Source organism: Equus caballus, chromosome 3 (assembly GCF_041296265.1).
Source record: "Equus caballus isolate H_3958 breed thoroughbred chromosome 3, TB-T2T, whole genome shotgun sequence".
Taxonomy (NCBI): domain Eukaryota; kingdom Metazoa; phylum Chordata; class Mammalia; order Perissodactyla; family Equidae; genus Equus; species Equus caballus.
In genome coordinates, this window is record NC_091686.1 from 49,408,268 (window position 1) to 49,425,685 (window position 17,418).

Genomic DNA, 17,418 nt, shown 5'->3' on the forward strand with positions numbered 1-17,418 from the left:
TTATACTTAGTATTTCATTATGTTTATCATTGTAAATGACTTTTTAAAAAAGGTATGTTGAGGATTGGCTAGACCAACTGCGTGGTCTCGGAAGCAGGAGTGTCGGGATTTGAGATGTTGCCCTAGCACTGACTCATCCTGGGAATTTGGTCACATTGATTCAAATTAGATTAGATTACCACAAAAGTATTTGCATAAAACCTAGGTGGCCCGAGTTACTTATAACCAGTAAATCAAGTGCATCTATAAAAGGATTTTGAAGACACGAGGATTTGGACCTGAGTTATAGTGTTGCATTATTTCCCAGTTGCCTATCATATACCTATCACTCTGTCCTCACAGCCATACTTATCCTTAAACTGTTTGATAAATTGGATTCATTATGTGGTGCTACATAATTTCATTTGTGAAACAAGGTCATGGTCTTTAAGCAATTTCAGAAGCCCCACTAATTTTTTTAGGCCGTCTGTACAGATTGGTTGATATTGAAGTAATGTGTATCATGTATCTATTACACTGGATAGATGCTCATTGGCCTGAAAAAATAGTTTCTGCACTGGAGACACTGCCTTTAAATTAAGAACTTCTGTAGAATGCATTATTAAAGGGTAATTAAAAACCATCAAAGTCACTTAATGTCCCAGAAAGAAATTGGACATTTTTGGTTTATAAGCACATCGTTAATGGAAAAAACAAACAAAAAAAATAACTGGAATTTTTAGGTATCCTTACAGGTATGGATTACATTGAACAAGAAAGGGCAGTGACTTGGAGTGTTTTTCACTATTGAAAATAACTAAACACACATGTCTGATATGTCTGATATCATTAATAATATTAATAACAGATTAAGCTGTTTTTATTTAATGATACTACAGAATATTGTGTCTCATTCAAAGGCTGTAATGGAAGCTCCACTGTGCTGTGTACCCATTTATGTTTCTTTGTATCATCCCTAAAATTATATGAAAATAGCCCCTGGTTTTGCCATATAGTTTTGAAATAGGATTTACATAAAATTGTTCTGGAGAGAGAGAGAGAGAACGCTAGACACAGAGAAAGAGATGCAGAAGAAGAAAAAAGCACTCAAGAAAATCTCCAAAAATGCTAAGTCAATAAGCATCTTTACCTTTAATTTTGAAATACAATTGTATTATCAAGACCTGATGACTTTTAACCTTTATAATCTTTATAAGGAATTTGTAGTAAGGTCCACTTTGTGATGGTTGGTGTGTGATGGTTTAGTCCGTGCTTACCTCTTCCTTTTGAAAATAGCAATCCAAGGGCTACTCTGTGGCTTGGTCCAGAAATGGTGCTTTATATGTATTTATGAATACACTCAATTAGATTATTACATACTGCAGCTATTCCTATGGACTTTAGTTTTTAATCTCATTTAACGATTGGAGTCCCACACAGGGATATGTAGCAGTTCAGATCTGAATTTAGAATTACTCCTTCCTGCTGAAGAAAGTTTATGCCACAGTAGACAAATTAAAAATTTCAATTTACAAACAAGAACTACCTGGAATTGTGTCTGCATGAGTGAACTTCCTGACTTTGGGAAATTAAACTGCTGTGCAGTCTGCAAATTTAGCACTTCCTACTCATTAAAAAATTTATATGTCGCACAGCTCTTCCATTAATTCTCACGTACAGAGGAAATGGGAGCACTCCGCGTGTAAATTGTGGTGCGGACACACTGCATACCAGGGCCCCCGGAATCCCAGGTGCATTTAATGTGGGGAAATAATTTACCTTACAGATAGTCTTTTCTTGACTTTAGAATGATGTGTTTATAACCACTGTGGTAGGCATCTGAGAAGGTGCTAGTCGGTTTCCAGTGAAATTCTTGTCCACACAGCAGTGTGATAGGAAAGCGTAACTGTGCGTATCAGACAGTGAGTGCTTTTATCTGTAGTTTGGAAGGAGTTGATGTCATAGTGTGTTTGTATAGTCCTTGATATGCGTAGTGTCCCAGCTGGCACATAAATATTCTGTACGTGGACTGGCTGCCCGACACACTGCTCTGCTGTCTCCGGTGTAATGAGTGCGGTTTGCTTTAGCTTTTTTCCTTTCTGGTAACACATCTTCCTGCTTTCAAAAGCAGGGATGTGGTTAGACACTTTAGCCCACAGAAACCCGATTCACGCCACTGGTGGCCCAGGCGGATGAGTGTACGAGGACAAATGCAAGGTCCTCAGCTCCTGGGGTGGAGAGAAACCTGAGGGCCCCAAGAAAGATGCCCTTTCACAACCACAGCCCCACACGGACTCCTTCAGGATCACGGAGCTGCAAGGCTAACAATCCAGCAGAGAGGGTGATACACATGCTAGAAACCAGCCTCTCTATTTTTGAGTCTTTATCACTTTGCTTCTTCTATCAGATGTCTTTACTACCATGGATTATAATATCATTGCCTTTGGATTTAATAGTTTGTTATTTTTCTTAAGGAGCCTTGATGGCGAGAGAATATACTGCATTAAAAACACTTGGGCAACTGATCTATAGGCTTGATTTTACCCAGCTGTTGAGTTCAATTTCAGACATTTATTCTTCACCTCCGAGAGAAGACTTACATCTGAGATGTGAATTCCCTGCTAGTCATTTTCAGAAGGGCGTGGTTGTTACTGTCAGGAACAGGGCTGTGGATCCGTTTACTGAGGCCTGGTCTGCCTACTGTCCTAGGAAGGCTGGAGCAGGACTTAGCATTGGCAATTTAGATAACCGACAGCAGTGATAAACAAATGTTCTTTTCAGTTTCTGTTGTTGTGTCCTAGAATTTATGTATGCATTTATTTGGAGTTCCTTAAGCTCCTGTCAATAAATAAACCCCCAGAAGAGTGGTAAATTATAATAAATGACCATGAGTGTCTTTGACGGACCTGACCTTTGACATCATTAGTGCAGTCCTGATGGGCTTCCTAGATAAGGACCAACCTAAAAGGCCAAAAGCAAAAAATCTGGATATGTTTATTTTGAATGGCGCTTGAGGTTTTTAATAAGAACATTTGCATCAGAAGAAATGTGATTGGGGTGAGAAAAATCTCATATTTTGACTTAATGTAAAGTCACTGGCAAAAAGAGAGACCAGGCAGCCAGGATGAGGAGAGAGGGGATCCCTCAGGAACAGCAAGAGTCTTCCAGAGCTGGGATCGTAAAATGAGGATAGGTCTTCTGGAGGGGTCTCGTGTACTTCAGATAGATAAATACGCTGAAACTACCCCAAAACTTGATGATTTAAAATACTTACTTTTATAGACCACACTTAATGCTTTTATAAACTAAAACTGAGTTACATCGTATTCATAACTTACATACTACCCCCATATAAGATATGAATTAATCCTCACAATATCGTAAAATCTGTCCACATGTATTAAGGTCGTAGAAGCAGCTCCATATTGAAATATAATGAGTAAGCCCTGAAGGCAATCAGGAACCCCTTATAATCTCCACCCACCTCCCTTTTCGCTAGGAATTAGATAGTTAATCAAAAGACAGAGAGTTTCAATTCCCAAACATCTACATAAAGACTTTCCTTTTAGGTGTTTCTGAAATCCGACTCAGTGGTTCTCAAACTTTGGAGGACAGAAAAATTACTGTATCTCATATATTTTAGGAATTTAAAGTAATTGCAGATATAATTTTAATTTTATTCACTTTCCACCTAATGCACTAACTTGGGCCGTGGTGTAAGTTGCTTCTACCTCTAATCTACTAGGTTAGACGTGGCCAAGCTGAAGCAAAATGACCTGAGTTCAATTTAATCAAACTCAAAAAGTACAGAAATTAACCTGACAAACAGAACTTTCGTTAATCCCCTAATAATAGCTGTATCTTGCAAAGGAAGAAACTGAGGCATAAAATTGAAAATAGCCCACCGAACACCCAAGACAAGTTAGTGCAAGAACCAGCATTTGAACCCAAACTGTCCCATTTTGAAATAAATGTTTTCTCAGGTGGGTTCTTGGATGCTGGAAGCAAGTGGTTGTCAGCTGTTACTGCTTTATTTATTTGTTTATTTATTCTTTTAGAGACCATCATGTGCTCTTTATTGGAATAAATGCAGACAAATTATCATAATAGTAATTCACATGATTCAGGGCTCAGTAATTTGAGAGAAGATAAATGGATTTAGCAGTTATGAAGGCGCTGAAAGAATACTAAAAAAAGTGTATTAAAAGGTTAAAGACCAACAATTGTAGAAGGAAACATTGTAACGAAATGCAAGAGAGGGTAAAGGAATAGACATTACATATTGGACAAAAAATAACTCAGTTAAATATCGAATAAGCAGACACAGATTTTTCAAGGCATGCACATATTTGAGTGACATGCATTAATAGAAAAATCAGAAGGCCTATGTCAACTGAGATCAGATATTTTGGAAAGAGAAGAGAGAATAGGGAAAAGCAGAATTACAAGGTAAAGAAAATATGTATGACACACCCCAGGGAATGCTAAGCTTAGCATGATCATGGATGAACTCTTTACAGATTGCTTTGGAATCTCTTTAACCTGGAAGAGATCTTTCCAGAAACTAATTGTTTGGTCTGATGTTCTATTTTATGTGATTTCAGCTTCATGTATATTCAAAGAAATCACTTACAGGCAAGACTTTGAGGCAAAAAATAGCTATTTTTGATGAAACTGTAAGATACTATAATCATGAGTACCCATAAATTAAGATAGATTGATAACTTACATTGCAGATTAGAGAAAAATCAAACCTTTATAACCACGAGGGAATTACTCACAAGATACAAGTCGTTTCCGCCACAGAATTTCAGGCATATCATCATAAACTTTCATAATATTTGAGATAAAGAGATAATACACAGTGTAACAAAGAGAAAAACATGGCTCATATGCAAAGTTTTGAAATAAGATTGGCATCAGACTTCTCAACAGTAGCTGGGAGACAATGGAGCAATAGCTTCTCAAACATTCTGAGGAAAAACTTTATGCACAGCCAAAATATAACACAATTGTGGAAGAGAGGATAAAGACATTTTTAAGCACTATTTATCAAATAACTTCTCTATAATATACTCAAACTCAGAAAGACATTGGAAGGTGTGTTTTACCCAAAGTGGGACTAAATTTTATAAGAAGACCTGAGACTGAGTAAACAGAATATTCGACATAGGAAAGGAGCAACAAGAATTCACAGGATAAAGATAAAAGAGAAAATCCCAGAATGGCAGCTACCAAGGAAGCAATGACTTCTGGAATGTGGGGGATTGAGAGCTCAAGACAGTGTGTCTGAGAGAATTGACTTCTGGCAAATTGTGTTGAGTGACTGTTGGATTGCGGTAGAAGACATTCACAAGGACAAAGGTAATCTAGCCAATGGAAAAGATAGTCTATTATTAACACCAGGAACAAAAGTTGTTTAAGGAAATAATACAATGACTTGATCAAAGCAACAACCAATTTTTCATAGTTGTAAAAATGTTATCTGGAGGCTGGCCGAGTGGCATAGTGGTTAAGTTTGCACATTCTGCTTCATGGGTTTGGATCCCAGGCAAAGACCTGTACACCGCTCATCAAGCCATGTTGTGGCACTATCCTGTGATGTCCTTTCTCACTCTTTTCTTCAGTATGCTAATTCCATTTTCTCCAGTTATCAAGGGTTTCTGCTACTATGCTATATTTCTAAGATCATTCCAAATCTGACATGATGACACTTTGTCCTTGACTGATGTCGCCATAGGCCAAGCTACCAGCATCTCTCAGTTGGACTAGTTCAATAGTCTCACCTGGTCTCCTGCCACAACCTTAGGGTGGCTCCCGCCTGGCCAGCTGAGAAGCTCCGCTGCTCCCGAAGGTGGCTTTTTCCTCTCCAGCAGGAATGTCTGCCTTTTCCACCTTGGTCAGGACTATCCCTTGTTGTGGGGGTTCTTTTTATCCAGTTTTCAGTTTTCTACCCAGCATAATTTTTCCAAAAATAGTTGTAACCTGGTTGTGTTCATGGGAGATGAGTTCAGAGTCTGCTTACGCCCCCATCTTGACGAGATCGATCATCCAATTTTTCACTGCTTTAAAATGTGATTTTCTTCTGACGCTTGGTGTCCCTCCAATTATTGATGTTTATTCTTTTTTTCTTGTTGGCATCATTCTTTAGAGAAATAACGTTTCTCCTTTAACTATTTACTTATTGTAGGGTTTTATGCCAAATAGAGTGTGAGTGTGATGCATGAACCCCGCTGTTGCTCGAGCCTGGCTCTCCAGGTACCTCAGAGCAGAAAGGCCTGTTCGGTGCACACGTCTTCATTTGCTCCACACTTGAAACAAAAGACACTAGAAGTTGCTTCATTTAAGGGCAAAAATCTCTCTGTTTTAGCTTCCTCATGAATGTCAATGATAGTATTTCAAATGGAGTGATATTTTGTAGTCTACATAATTAGCCTTACCTCATTCAATAAATGAACTGCAAATGAAGTCGTGAATGTATCGAGCCCTTTTCTATTATTTCCTTGTCCCTCGTCATTTAAATCTATTAATTAGTGCCCAGACAGTCCTTACAAAGCCTGGTGGGGCTGTAGCGGGGAGCTGGGATCTGACCCCGGCTGTGCTGTTTCACCGGCTGTGTGATGTGAGGCAAGTCCCTTCGCCCCTCTCTGCTCTGCCTCCTTAGGCTGCAGAGAGAAAGAGGTTCTAATCAATGATCTATTTTAACTCCCGGGGGTTTGCAAGTTCCTACAGGCATAGATTCGATTTTGAGGAATTTAAACCTGGCCAGTGATTGCTCAGAGGGTCTGACATTTCTTACATCAGCAGATTTTGATAAGTTTTTCTATTAAAATACTACTTATGGCATAAAAAGTTTGTGTTATATTTTTAAAAAATTAGTCATAAAGTCCTGATCATTTTGGCTATTGTCTATTACCCACATTGCATGAAAAGAATTATTTTTAAAAGACTAGAAAAATCAAAGCAGTTGCTGTTTATTGGGGAAATGACGATTTACATGTAGTTTCTGGCATTGTTCCTGAGACTTCCCAAATATAAACGCACCAGATAGGCTATGTTCAGGCATATTATTGCACAACTCAGAGCCGTGGCCTTCCGGATACCTTGGCATTGCTTACTGCTGTATACCACCAAGGGAAGCTCGCTTTCCTTCTTAGGATACGAGGCCATGGGCTCTCATCTTTTGTAACAGACATCAGCTGAAAAGTATGGCAACCTCATCTCGCTCTAAAGGATGACCTTGTGAAACTTAGAAAAAGTCACTCCTTCCTTAAGTCACTTTACCACCAGCTGGAAAATTGTTTTATTAACAGACCAAATCTACAGTCAACACAAAGGTGCTTGGGGCCACCCAGACTTGGACAATGCAAAACTTGCACATCGCCAGCTTTACTGACAGGAGGGTGGAAACCAAATTTTACTCTCAACACTTTTGGTAAATTTAAAATACCACTTCTCATCTTTGGGACTCGTTTTCCTCACCTGAAAAAGGTTGGATTAGATCATCTCTTAAAGTGATGTTCTGAGCAACTATGAGTTGGCTTTCTAGCATACGGAACATTTCACTATTTAAGGCAGCCTGCTCTGGTCTGGTTTTCAGATTGTTCATGCCTTGACTTACTTCAAGTTTCTTTCAGAATCAAACTTCCTCCAACCCCTATCTTCCCAGGTCCGGAAAATCTCTCCTTTGAAAAATAAATGTTCTTTAAAAATAAAAAAAAAAACAAAGTAAAACAAAAAACACACAGAGGTCATGGGGCCTGGGCGTTTCCCACAGCAGAAATGCTGCTCTGGGGTTGGTGTCCCCTGGTTGCAGTTGCTGAGGCCACCGCAGCCAGAGGGCAAGCCCCGCGCCCTCCCCGGAGGCAAGCCCCGGGCCTGCACTGGGTGGATTGGTCCAAGAGAGGTGACTCTGAAAGTTGTTATCCACGGAGGGGCGTTTTGTTGCAGTCCTTCCCTGGCAAGACTGTTCCTCCCGTTGCAGGATACTCGGTATCCTTGGCCCTCACTCACTAAATGCCACAAACAACCCCCCTAACCATTGTGACGACCAGAAGCACCTCCCCTGCCCCGTTTCCAAACTCCCCCTTTAGAAGCGGCACCACTTCTGGTTGAGAAACCATTTTAGCATCAAGTTGAACACTGGCCTGGAAATTTGCTTCTGAAACTGCCACGATGTCTTTGCCAGAAGCCACAAAGGCCAGGAATAAACCTCTTTAAAAGGAGAGTGGGAAAGAGTATACAGTAATTAAAAGAGTGCATTGCTCATGGTTTCTCCGAAAATCTGGGCTCCTTGTCTCCATAATTAACTGGGGAACCTGAAATGTAAACAAATTTCTGAAGGTCACTCATTAAATAATAGGCTGTGTCAACTGTACAAATGAAATCCTTGAGGAGCTCAGCAACTTAGTGTACTTATAGTGGGCATCATAGTGATATTGATATAGCTGTCAATTATTGATCGCTTGCAACGTCCCAGCACTTTACAAATCTCGTTTATCCTTTCCATGACTATATGAAAGTGAGCATCATCTCCCCTTACACAGATTAGAAAACTGATGCTTAGCAAACTGAGGTAGGTTGACCCAGCTCTCACAGCTAAGGCAGTGACAGAGCTAGGGTTCAAACTGAAGTCCGCGAGACTGGAAAACTCAGGCTCACCGTCTTGGCCAACAGCTGGGGTGTTTTATCATCTGGCCTTACTTTCAAGTAGTGGGAAAGTTAACTGAAATCCCTAACTTATGAACCAGGCTTTTGGTAGTGACACTAAAAACAATTATTTTGCACTGTGTTCTGCCAGAGATGTTATTTTTCATTATTGCTAGGACTGCTCTCAGCAGGGTCATCTCATTAGCTGAAGAAAATGTCCCCTGTTGTTCTTGAGAGACGGATCAGATGGAGAAGCGTAAAAACAAACTCTAGAAAGTGATTCTGTGTTCCCCTTGTTTAGGGAATGGAACAGTAATCCCCATCTTTTCTGATTCCCAGCCTCCTAAGTGATGTTTTAATTGTGTAGTTGCAAAAGTGTTTTGAGAGGATGGGAAAAGTTTTACAGAGTTGTCTCCAAAACTTTTTATCAGTGTTTTCATAACAGACTAAATTGGATTGTTGAACTATTGATGAATATACTTAGTACCGGTCTGTTTTCAATTTTCCCCCACGTAGGAAAATAACAGTCTGGCTAGATTGGTGCTAATTGGCAGTGAGGAATAACTAATTGTGAGATTTTTATTTCTGCATTTTTATTTCATTTTAGAACAACCTCAAATGCAAACACTTCATCAAATATATTGTTCCACCTATGATAGACATCTCCCAAGCGACGTGTGTAGAAACCATCCACGAAATCCTGTCACTTTGCTCTCCATTATCTACAGAGAAATCAAAGTGATCTTTCCAAAATTACATTCGATCACAGGATTTGCATTTCATTTAGAATAAAATTGAAATGCCTCATCATGGAGCACCAGGCCTACATGATCTGGCTGCTGCTCAGCCATCAGCCTATAGCCTCCCTTTTTCCTCTCACTCACCACCCTCCAAACACTCTGGGGTTTTTTGCTGTTGTTTGGTTGGTTTTCTTTTTTTGTGAGGAAGATTGGCCCTGAGCTAACATCTGTTGCCAATCTTCCTCTTTTTGCTTGAAGAAGATTGTCACTGAGCTAACATCTGTGCCAATCTTCCTCTATTCTATATGGGATGCCGCCACAGCATGGCTTGATGAGTGGTGCTAGGTTGGCGTCCAGGATCTGAACCTATGAACCCCGGGCTGCCCAAGCAGAGTGCGAACTTAATCACTATGCCATTGGGCCAGCCCCAAACACTCCGTTTTTGTTTTGCATTTACTCTCCCTCTTCAGGGAACATTGTTACCTCCTGATCTTTACTTGACTGATTCTTTCTCATCATTCAAACTTAAGCTCAAATTTCATTTCAACAGAAACTTCTTCCTCGATTCCCTAAGTTGGTCATCCTTATATCTCCAATCACATTATATTCTTTTGTTTGATTTTCTAAAAAGTTTATTTTCTAAACTTTTTCAACATTTGAAATGATCTTTATTATTATTTTGTGTACTTGTTTATCTTCTGTTAAACTAGAATGAAAGCAGGAACTTTTCCTATCTTGTTTGTCATTGACCCTATGAGTAGAATAGAAACCTGCATACAAGGTTCAAGACTATTTGGTAAATGAATGGATGGATTCCAGTCCTGTGCCTGGAATGAAGTGTAAGTCTCAGATAAATTCCATAAGGCACAAAAATATTTACTGAGTGGTATAGATGTACATAAATATGGGAAAGTTGAGATTGAAATCAAAATTACAAAGTTCCTTTTTGTTATTCCTCGGTCTGCCTGTCAAGAACAGGGATTCTGTTGAGAAGTAGGGATGGAAGCCAAGGAAAACCCAGAACGGCTTCACAGGAAGACATTTCAGACCATGTTCTACTTCTCAGAAGATAGGCGTCCCCTGTTAGAAGACACGGCTCCTCTGCTTACTCCAGCAGGCTCAAGCGGAGTTTCATCAAAATTTTCAGGGTGAACATCAGACCATCCCCAAATATTCTATGTTACCTACCTTCTAGACCTCCTCACCTGCAAAAAAGAAATCCTTTCACATCCCTCTACTTAACGTCATCCCTACCAAAATTATGGCGTCAGTTATCTGGTCTCCTCTGCAGCAGTGAACTTGTTTTGCCTTAAGTCTTTGAGTTTTAAGAATAAATAACCTTTTCTCTAGGGCCTGTATATGTCCCAGATGTCCTTTTATTGAGTTCACAGAATGCAAATAGAAAAAGGTTATTACCAGACAGAAGTGTTTAAAAATGAAAATCAAACCTAATACATGGACTCAGACAACTGGAATAAGGAATATAATATTTATAAAACTGAGCAGGAGGTTGCAATCATTGCTCTAAAATAAAGCATTAAAAATTAATTCAGAGCAAACCTGTCTGTGCTACAGCAAACCTTGCTTTCATTAAGGTAGCGCTGTGTGTTCCTCCAGAATTATTTCCTCAAAATAGGGAAAGAGCTTGTAAGAACGGAGTGTTCTGCAAACTACAAAAGATCTACCTGAGGCACTATTTAGAGTTACCTTTAATACTAAAGCATTACACACCTTTAATTTTGAACCAATTAATTGTGATTCTTGCAGTTTCTCTACATTTCTGCCCTTGAGTACTAGGAAAGTTTAATTCACATGCTTCTTATTCATCTTGATTTGATTAATCCAAATGGCACTGTATCATTTGATTCATTCATATGTTGCAGAATATTAAATATTAGGAAACTGTGGGTGCCAGTTACAAGTTATACTTTAAAACTTTTGTAGATTTTCCATTTCAAAAAGTTTATGTTCCACATTTTTCCAATGTTTCTTCCCAATCTTCTGCTTCACATTATTATTGTTATCATTAGTTATCATCATCATCATCATCATCATGTTGTTTCCTACTGTGGAATATAATAAAAAGAAAGACAAGTAAAACTGCTACTGTGATTTCTGCATGTACTGTTGAGGTGAGGTTTTTATTTTCCCCAATTTACACCATTCCTCTGAAGACCTAAAATAAATAACCTTATAACCCCTGGGCCCTATTGATTTTTGAATGATTTCAAATAAAAAGCATCCAGTTCCCATTGCATTGACAAACTGCCCAGCCCCTGGGTAATCCTATTGGATTCCTATTAAATGGGGGGGGCGAGAAACAACAGTGGATTCAAGATGGAGGGGGAGAGGTGGTCCGGCTCGGCTCAGTAAATGGGTCTTTAACCTTTGACCAAGGATGACAGGTCTATCTTTAGTTCTGTTAGACCAAGAGCAAGCTGTTATGATTAAATAAAAAAGAAAAAAACTGGTGAGAGCCTTTCTGAATATGTCCTGGGAATTAAAGCATATGGCAGGGATAAGGAAAAAAGATTTTCCTTATGCTAATGACCCTTGATGTCTGAAATAAATTAGATCCATTAGAGTTTATGCTCAATAAAAGAAAGACTTTAAGCACTCCAAAGTTAGTGACTCGAGACCAGTTTTTGCTCTGAAATTCAATCTGCCTACTTATTAATTCTTAGTGAGGCTCCAGAGCAGACAGGAGATGCAAAATCATAATTCTGTACTGAACCAGAATTTTAAAGGACCACAGGTTTCTTTTCCTTTTCTTTTAATTAAACCATTTTTCATGCTTCTCATTTTGTTTCCCTCATTAATTTGATTTTGTTCCCATTTTTGTTTCATTTTTTGTTTCTTTTCAAGGTTTCATTTATCCTATTTCAACTGAACAGAGAACCCAGAATGAATATGGATTTTCTTGTAAGTTTGATGTTTGGTCTTTATGTTGCTGAATAATCCTTTAATACTATTGCCCCCAGTTCAAGTTTACCTTTCTTTGGATCACAGATGTGCACACAGGAAATAGGCGCCTAATATATTCTAACATGAAAGACAAATTAGATTTTCACTGCTGAAGAGAAGAAAGGGTCATTTCAAGTCTCTGCCAGCTTTACAATCTATCAGTCTACCATTCCTTTCTTCAGTCCCAGTGGCTGACAAACATATCATGAAATATGCTGATGTAAATAAAGGGCAGGATTCAGATGCTAAAAAGTAAAGGGTTGAGGAAATGCAGATCTGTTGAGTTAGAAATCATAAATGTTGAATAAGTAATTACAGCTTGGTAAAGGAGAACATTAAGGGTTTAGATATAATATTCTGACCCAAGTTCAGAATGTGCTGCAGGGTCTCAAATAAACCCAGCAGAAGTGAAATCAGCACTTGGAAGTGGTGTGCACACAACCAAGAGTGTTTGGGATGCCACTGGTTTTCTGGAAAGATTTGTCAGTATTGACTTGATTGATGGGGAAGTGGAGATTCTGGAAACTTTGGGAAATACAGTAGTTAAAAAGAAAAAAAAAAACACCTTTTCACGTTTAAACACAAGATGTTAAAAGAGATGGAGTGATTTCCAATAGGAAATTCCTTTCTACTGCCAGGGAGTCACATACCACGATGTGAGGATGTCGATGAGCACGTGAGCCACTGGCAGTCTAAATGACCAGTCATTTCTAATAGAAACCACGTGGCTGTGAGTCTTAGGAGAGAGTGGTGGTCCCTCAACTTTCAGGAGATTGTGGGACCTACAAATTTGAAAATTCTGTCCTCCCAAAATGTAAATGTAAATAAAATTGAGCATAAAAAGGCCGTTCTTGACCTGAAATGCCAGTTGAATCATCTCTTTTACAGTGAACCGAGCCGCTTCAGTTAACTTTGCTCAAAATTTTTGTGGGTCACAGAAAACTAAAAATGGAGACTTAAAGCTGGCCGTGGGATTGAGGACAGATTTAATTTTGTTTGTTTTATTTTAATTGTCAGCTCTTGTCACTTTTTGCAGTTGGATCAGAGCATATTCTATGCCACCAAGGCAACATGCAACATTTATGGGAATTTTCTTCTTACTTTACCAAGAAACCATCTCCCAAATGACCACACACTGTGTTGGTCAAATGCTTAATTGCCTTCTGGGGCAGTCTGGCCTTCCTGGACCAGAGCTTTATCTTACTCAGTGCACCAGGGAGCTATATTCCATTCCAGGAATGAGTAGCTCAAATGTGAATCTCTGACAAGAGACCACGAGAAGCTCAGGGTTCTCAGAGGTAACATGAAATCTGTATCAGCCTAGAGTTATCGGCATTGACCTCTGCTCCCCAGATCTGGGTCTTCTGAAAGCACCTTTCAAATCCAGCATGTTCACTCCTAATATCTGCTATGCTTAGTTCTACCCTTCCCACCCACCACGTCACTGCTTCAGGGGAAAGTGAGGGCAGTGCTGTGGAAAGTAATCTCATGGCTGGGAATTATACTTAGAAACTACTCTGGTCCAATAAATATACAGATTCAGAAGATGCCAGGTATTTCTAACAGAGTGTTTATATTTATGTTTTGAAAGAACTATCAGCAAATTCAAAGCCTCCTTCCAAACTTTTCCACCTGAAATTCATAATAAACATTTTTTCCCTGTGGGTTGGGATGGTTTTAGCTCCAGTTTCTCTTTATGCCTCATACTAAGTAGTCTGTTATGCTGCCCAACTTAAGATAGATTAGTGGGTGGATAGATGCAGAGTGAGAAACGAAAAGAAATCAGAGATAATTTTCCACTGAAAGGCCACAGTTGTTTTATATAGCTTTCGAAATAGATTTGAAATTAACCTATAAAAAAGGCAATAAATGTCTGAAAAAATTATAGCAACAGGTATATGTACTGTGGGGAATTTCTCTAACCAGCTGGTCCAATGTTTCCTTCCCCCGTCCAGCCGCCCCTGATTCAGACGACGTTGCTCTGTACGTCGGCATCGTGATCGCGGTGATCGTGTGCCTGGCCATTTCTGTGGTTGTCGCCCTGTTTGTGTATCGGAAGAACCATCGAGACTTTGAATCTGATATCATTGACTCTTCGGCGCTCAACGGAGGCTTTCAGCCCGTGAACATCAAGGCAGCGAGACAAGGTCAGTGAACAGCGTGCTTCACACCCGCGGCTTCTGCGTTGAGCGGTCTCCTGCGTGGCGTCAGAATCGGTGAAATTCAGGCCATGTGGTTCAGCTAGAACAGAAGCTCCGTGAACTTGGGGATTTGGGTCTGTTTTGTTCATTACTGTATTAACTTCATTCACAGAACAAATCATCTTTTTTTTTCTTCTTGAACAGGTTTCTCTCTCATACTTTTTAACTTTTATTTGAAAAGAGTACACGGATTGGTTGACTGATTTCTGGAACCCCATTTTTTTTCTTTTGAAAAGACATCTTGTGTTGCTCTGAATATGGTGATCTAAAGATGACCCAAATCCAGTGTAGACAAGGGAAACTGTCACCCAGCAGTCACCTCGTGGGGACCACTGTCTGTGAATCCGATCTATTGACATAGCAAAGTACCTTAGGAGCAATGAGTAAACTTCAAGGCAAAATATAGAATGAACTTGTCTATTTATTTGTAGCCAATAATAAAATGGATCCCAGTCATCTAATTGCCCTGTTTTTAGCAGAAGCTTAGAGTCTATACATCTTGAATATTCACTGAGTTGCTTTGCTTTTGGCTCGGTAAGTGTCTGGGGGATTCTGACTGATGCAAGTTGCCTGAATGGAGAATTCAAATGGACTTGCTTTCTCTTTCTGACTCAGATCTCCTGGCGGTCCCCCCAGACCTGACATCAGCTGCGGCCATGTACAGAGGACCTGTCTATGCCTTGCATGACGTCTCAGACAAAATCCCAATGACCAACTCTCCAATTCTGGATCCGCTTCCCAACCTGAAAATCAAAGTGTACAACACCTCAGGTGCTGTCACCCCCCAAGATGACCTCTCTGAGTTTGCATCAAAGCTGTCCCCTCAGATGACCCAATCCTTGTTGGAGAATGAGGCCCTCAGCCTGAAGAATCAGAGTCTAGCAAGGCAGACTGATCCATCCTGTACCGCGTTTGGGACCTTCAACTCCCTCGGAGGTCACCTTATTGTTCCCAATTCAGGTAATTCCTAAAGGTTTAGATTGCAAAGATAGATCTTGGAAACATATTTTTGTATCAAAGTCTTTTTTATTTGCTTATTTCCATTATGCCCGAAAAGTTAAATGTAGCCTATCTAACCCAAATCTGCTTTCAATGTAAACCAACGTTACTTCAGATAAAAGCAGCAAACCATTTATCTTCCTCCAGCAACTCTGAAAACACTTCCTTTAGAAATATTATACTCATGACTTTCTGCCAAGGTGTCATTTAGACTGTCACTGACCTGCTTCTAATAGAGCTTCAGAAGGCAACAGCAAGTCAGAAGTCTGCACTGTTGTCATCACACTTTAAAAGGACAAATTAATTAGAAAGCATATCAGTGGGTCAGTTCCAATTTACTGCAGGAAGCAATACTTCAGAATACTAACTTTTAGATGATCAGAGGACATCCTAATAGACATCAAATCTTCATGTGTCAACTTAGCCCTTTATTCCACAGTCTTCAATCCCAAGGTATTTATAAGGTACTCACTACTATTTCTGATATGTCTCTCTAGAATCACAATTTCATCATGTGTCCTTTTGTAGTATTATTTAGTTTTCAGTTTATTACCTAGTTATCTGCTTCTAGGAATCAGCATCATAAAGGTCTTAAATGGTGAATTTAGGTTAGTGACTGATAATGTTTTATTAAAGTTTGCTTTTCATTAATCAATACTAGTAATGGGCTTGGAACTATTGGTCGTAAGAGGGTTAGTGGATTCCTCTCTGAATCTATCTTAGGTGTTTTGGTCAAGGCTGAACATTTTGCAAGTACAGCAATAAGAAACAGTTTGATTGACTTAAAGTCTTCATAAGAAAAGAATATAATGTGTACACAGCCAAGTAATATACAGACCAATCTGTCTTCAGGTCTGAGTATGAACTTGTCCGATTCCTGCTCTCATTCAGTCCCGCATGTCAATGCCTTCGCAATTTTTCACCCCATACCTTTAAAAGTATATTTTAATAAATTGCAATACTTAATATAATATCATTTTTCCATTTTCTATACATTTTGCATAGCTTAGATCATATATTATATAAAATTCTTTTTTCACCTTTTTCTCATTAATTCTCATGCTATTGTTTGCTCTCATGATTTTAAATATACTTTTAATAGTCTATCAAATGAGTAGATCAAAATATACTCTATTGTTCTTCCATTGTTTAAACATTATACTATTCCAAAGACAGTTTTGTCGTGATATTCACTGGACTCTATCTTTCCTTCCTGTTTTTCTACTCCTGTCACTTTTTCATATATGAATTATTATAAAGGCTTCTTCAGTGGAGAGGAGGGAGCTAGTGTGTATTAAATACTTTATATGTACTAGGCAATAGCGATTTACATACATTATTTTATTTAATAGAGTAACGATAGTTACCTAATATGTGTCAGGCCTTATTCTTGTTACTTTACATCATAATTTTATTGCATCCCCATAACAAATGTAAAGCTACATTCTATTGTTCCTGTTGGAAAGAGGCTGCTTGGCAGCCTCATGGGGGGCACTCTGTGCCTCAGCAAACTATCTGTACCCTCGTGTGACAGTCCACTTCCCACAGCAGTATAGCCCTCACACATGACTTTCCTTCTCAACAAGGCCATGACTCAACATTTTGAACCCGTTATACAAAGGCCTTTGAATAACTATTCCTCCTTAACTCTCCATTCTTTATTCTTCATGCTCTTTTTTTAAGCTCTGCAGGTGATTCTTTTGTTGTTGGTGGTGGTGAGGAAGATTGGCTCTGAGCTAACATCTGTTGCCACTCTTCCTCTTTCTTTAATCTCCCCAAAGGCCCAGCACATAGTTGTATATCCTAGTTGTAATTCCTTCCAGTTCTTCTATGTGGGATGCCACCACAGCATGGCTTGATGAGCGGTGTGTAGGATCCAAACCTGT

General features: G+C 39.2%; 1 protein-coding gene across 4 annotated transcripts in view; it reads left to right on the plus strand.

Annotated features, from left to right (window-relative positions):
• UNC5C (unc-5 netrin receptor C) overlaps positions 1 to 17,418 on the plus strand; it is a 357,910-nt gene that overhangs the window by 298,092 nt on the left and 42,400 nt on the right. For 2 of the 4 annotated variants that reach the window (XM_005608603.4, XM_070262215.1), the window contains exons 8-10: positions 12,234 to 12,290; positions 14,288 to 14,479; positions 15,149 to 15,493. In XM_005608603.4, coding sequence (XP_005608660.2) covers positions 12,234 to 12,290; positions 14,288 to 14,479; positions 15,149 to 15,493 — 594 coding nt within the window. The remainder of the gene's footprint in view (positions 1 to 12,233; positions 12,291 to 14,287; positions 14,480 to 15,148; positions 15,494 to 17,418) is intronic. The other 2 variants (XM_001497540.7, XM_070262216.1) reach the window with 1 other exon arrangement.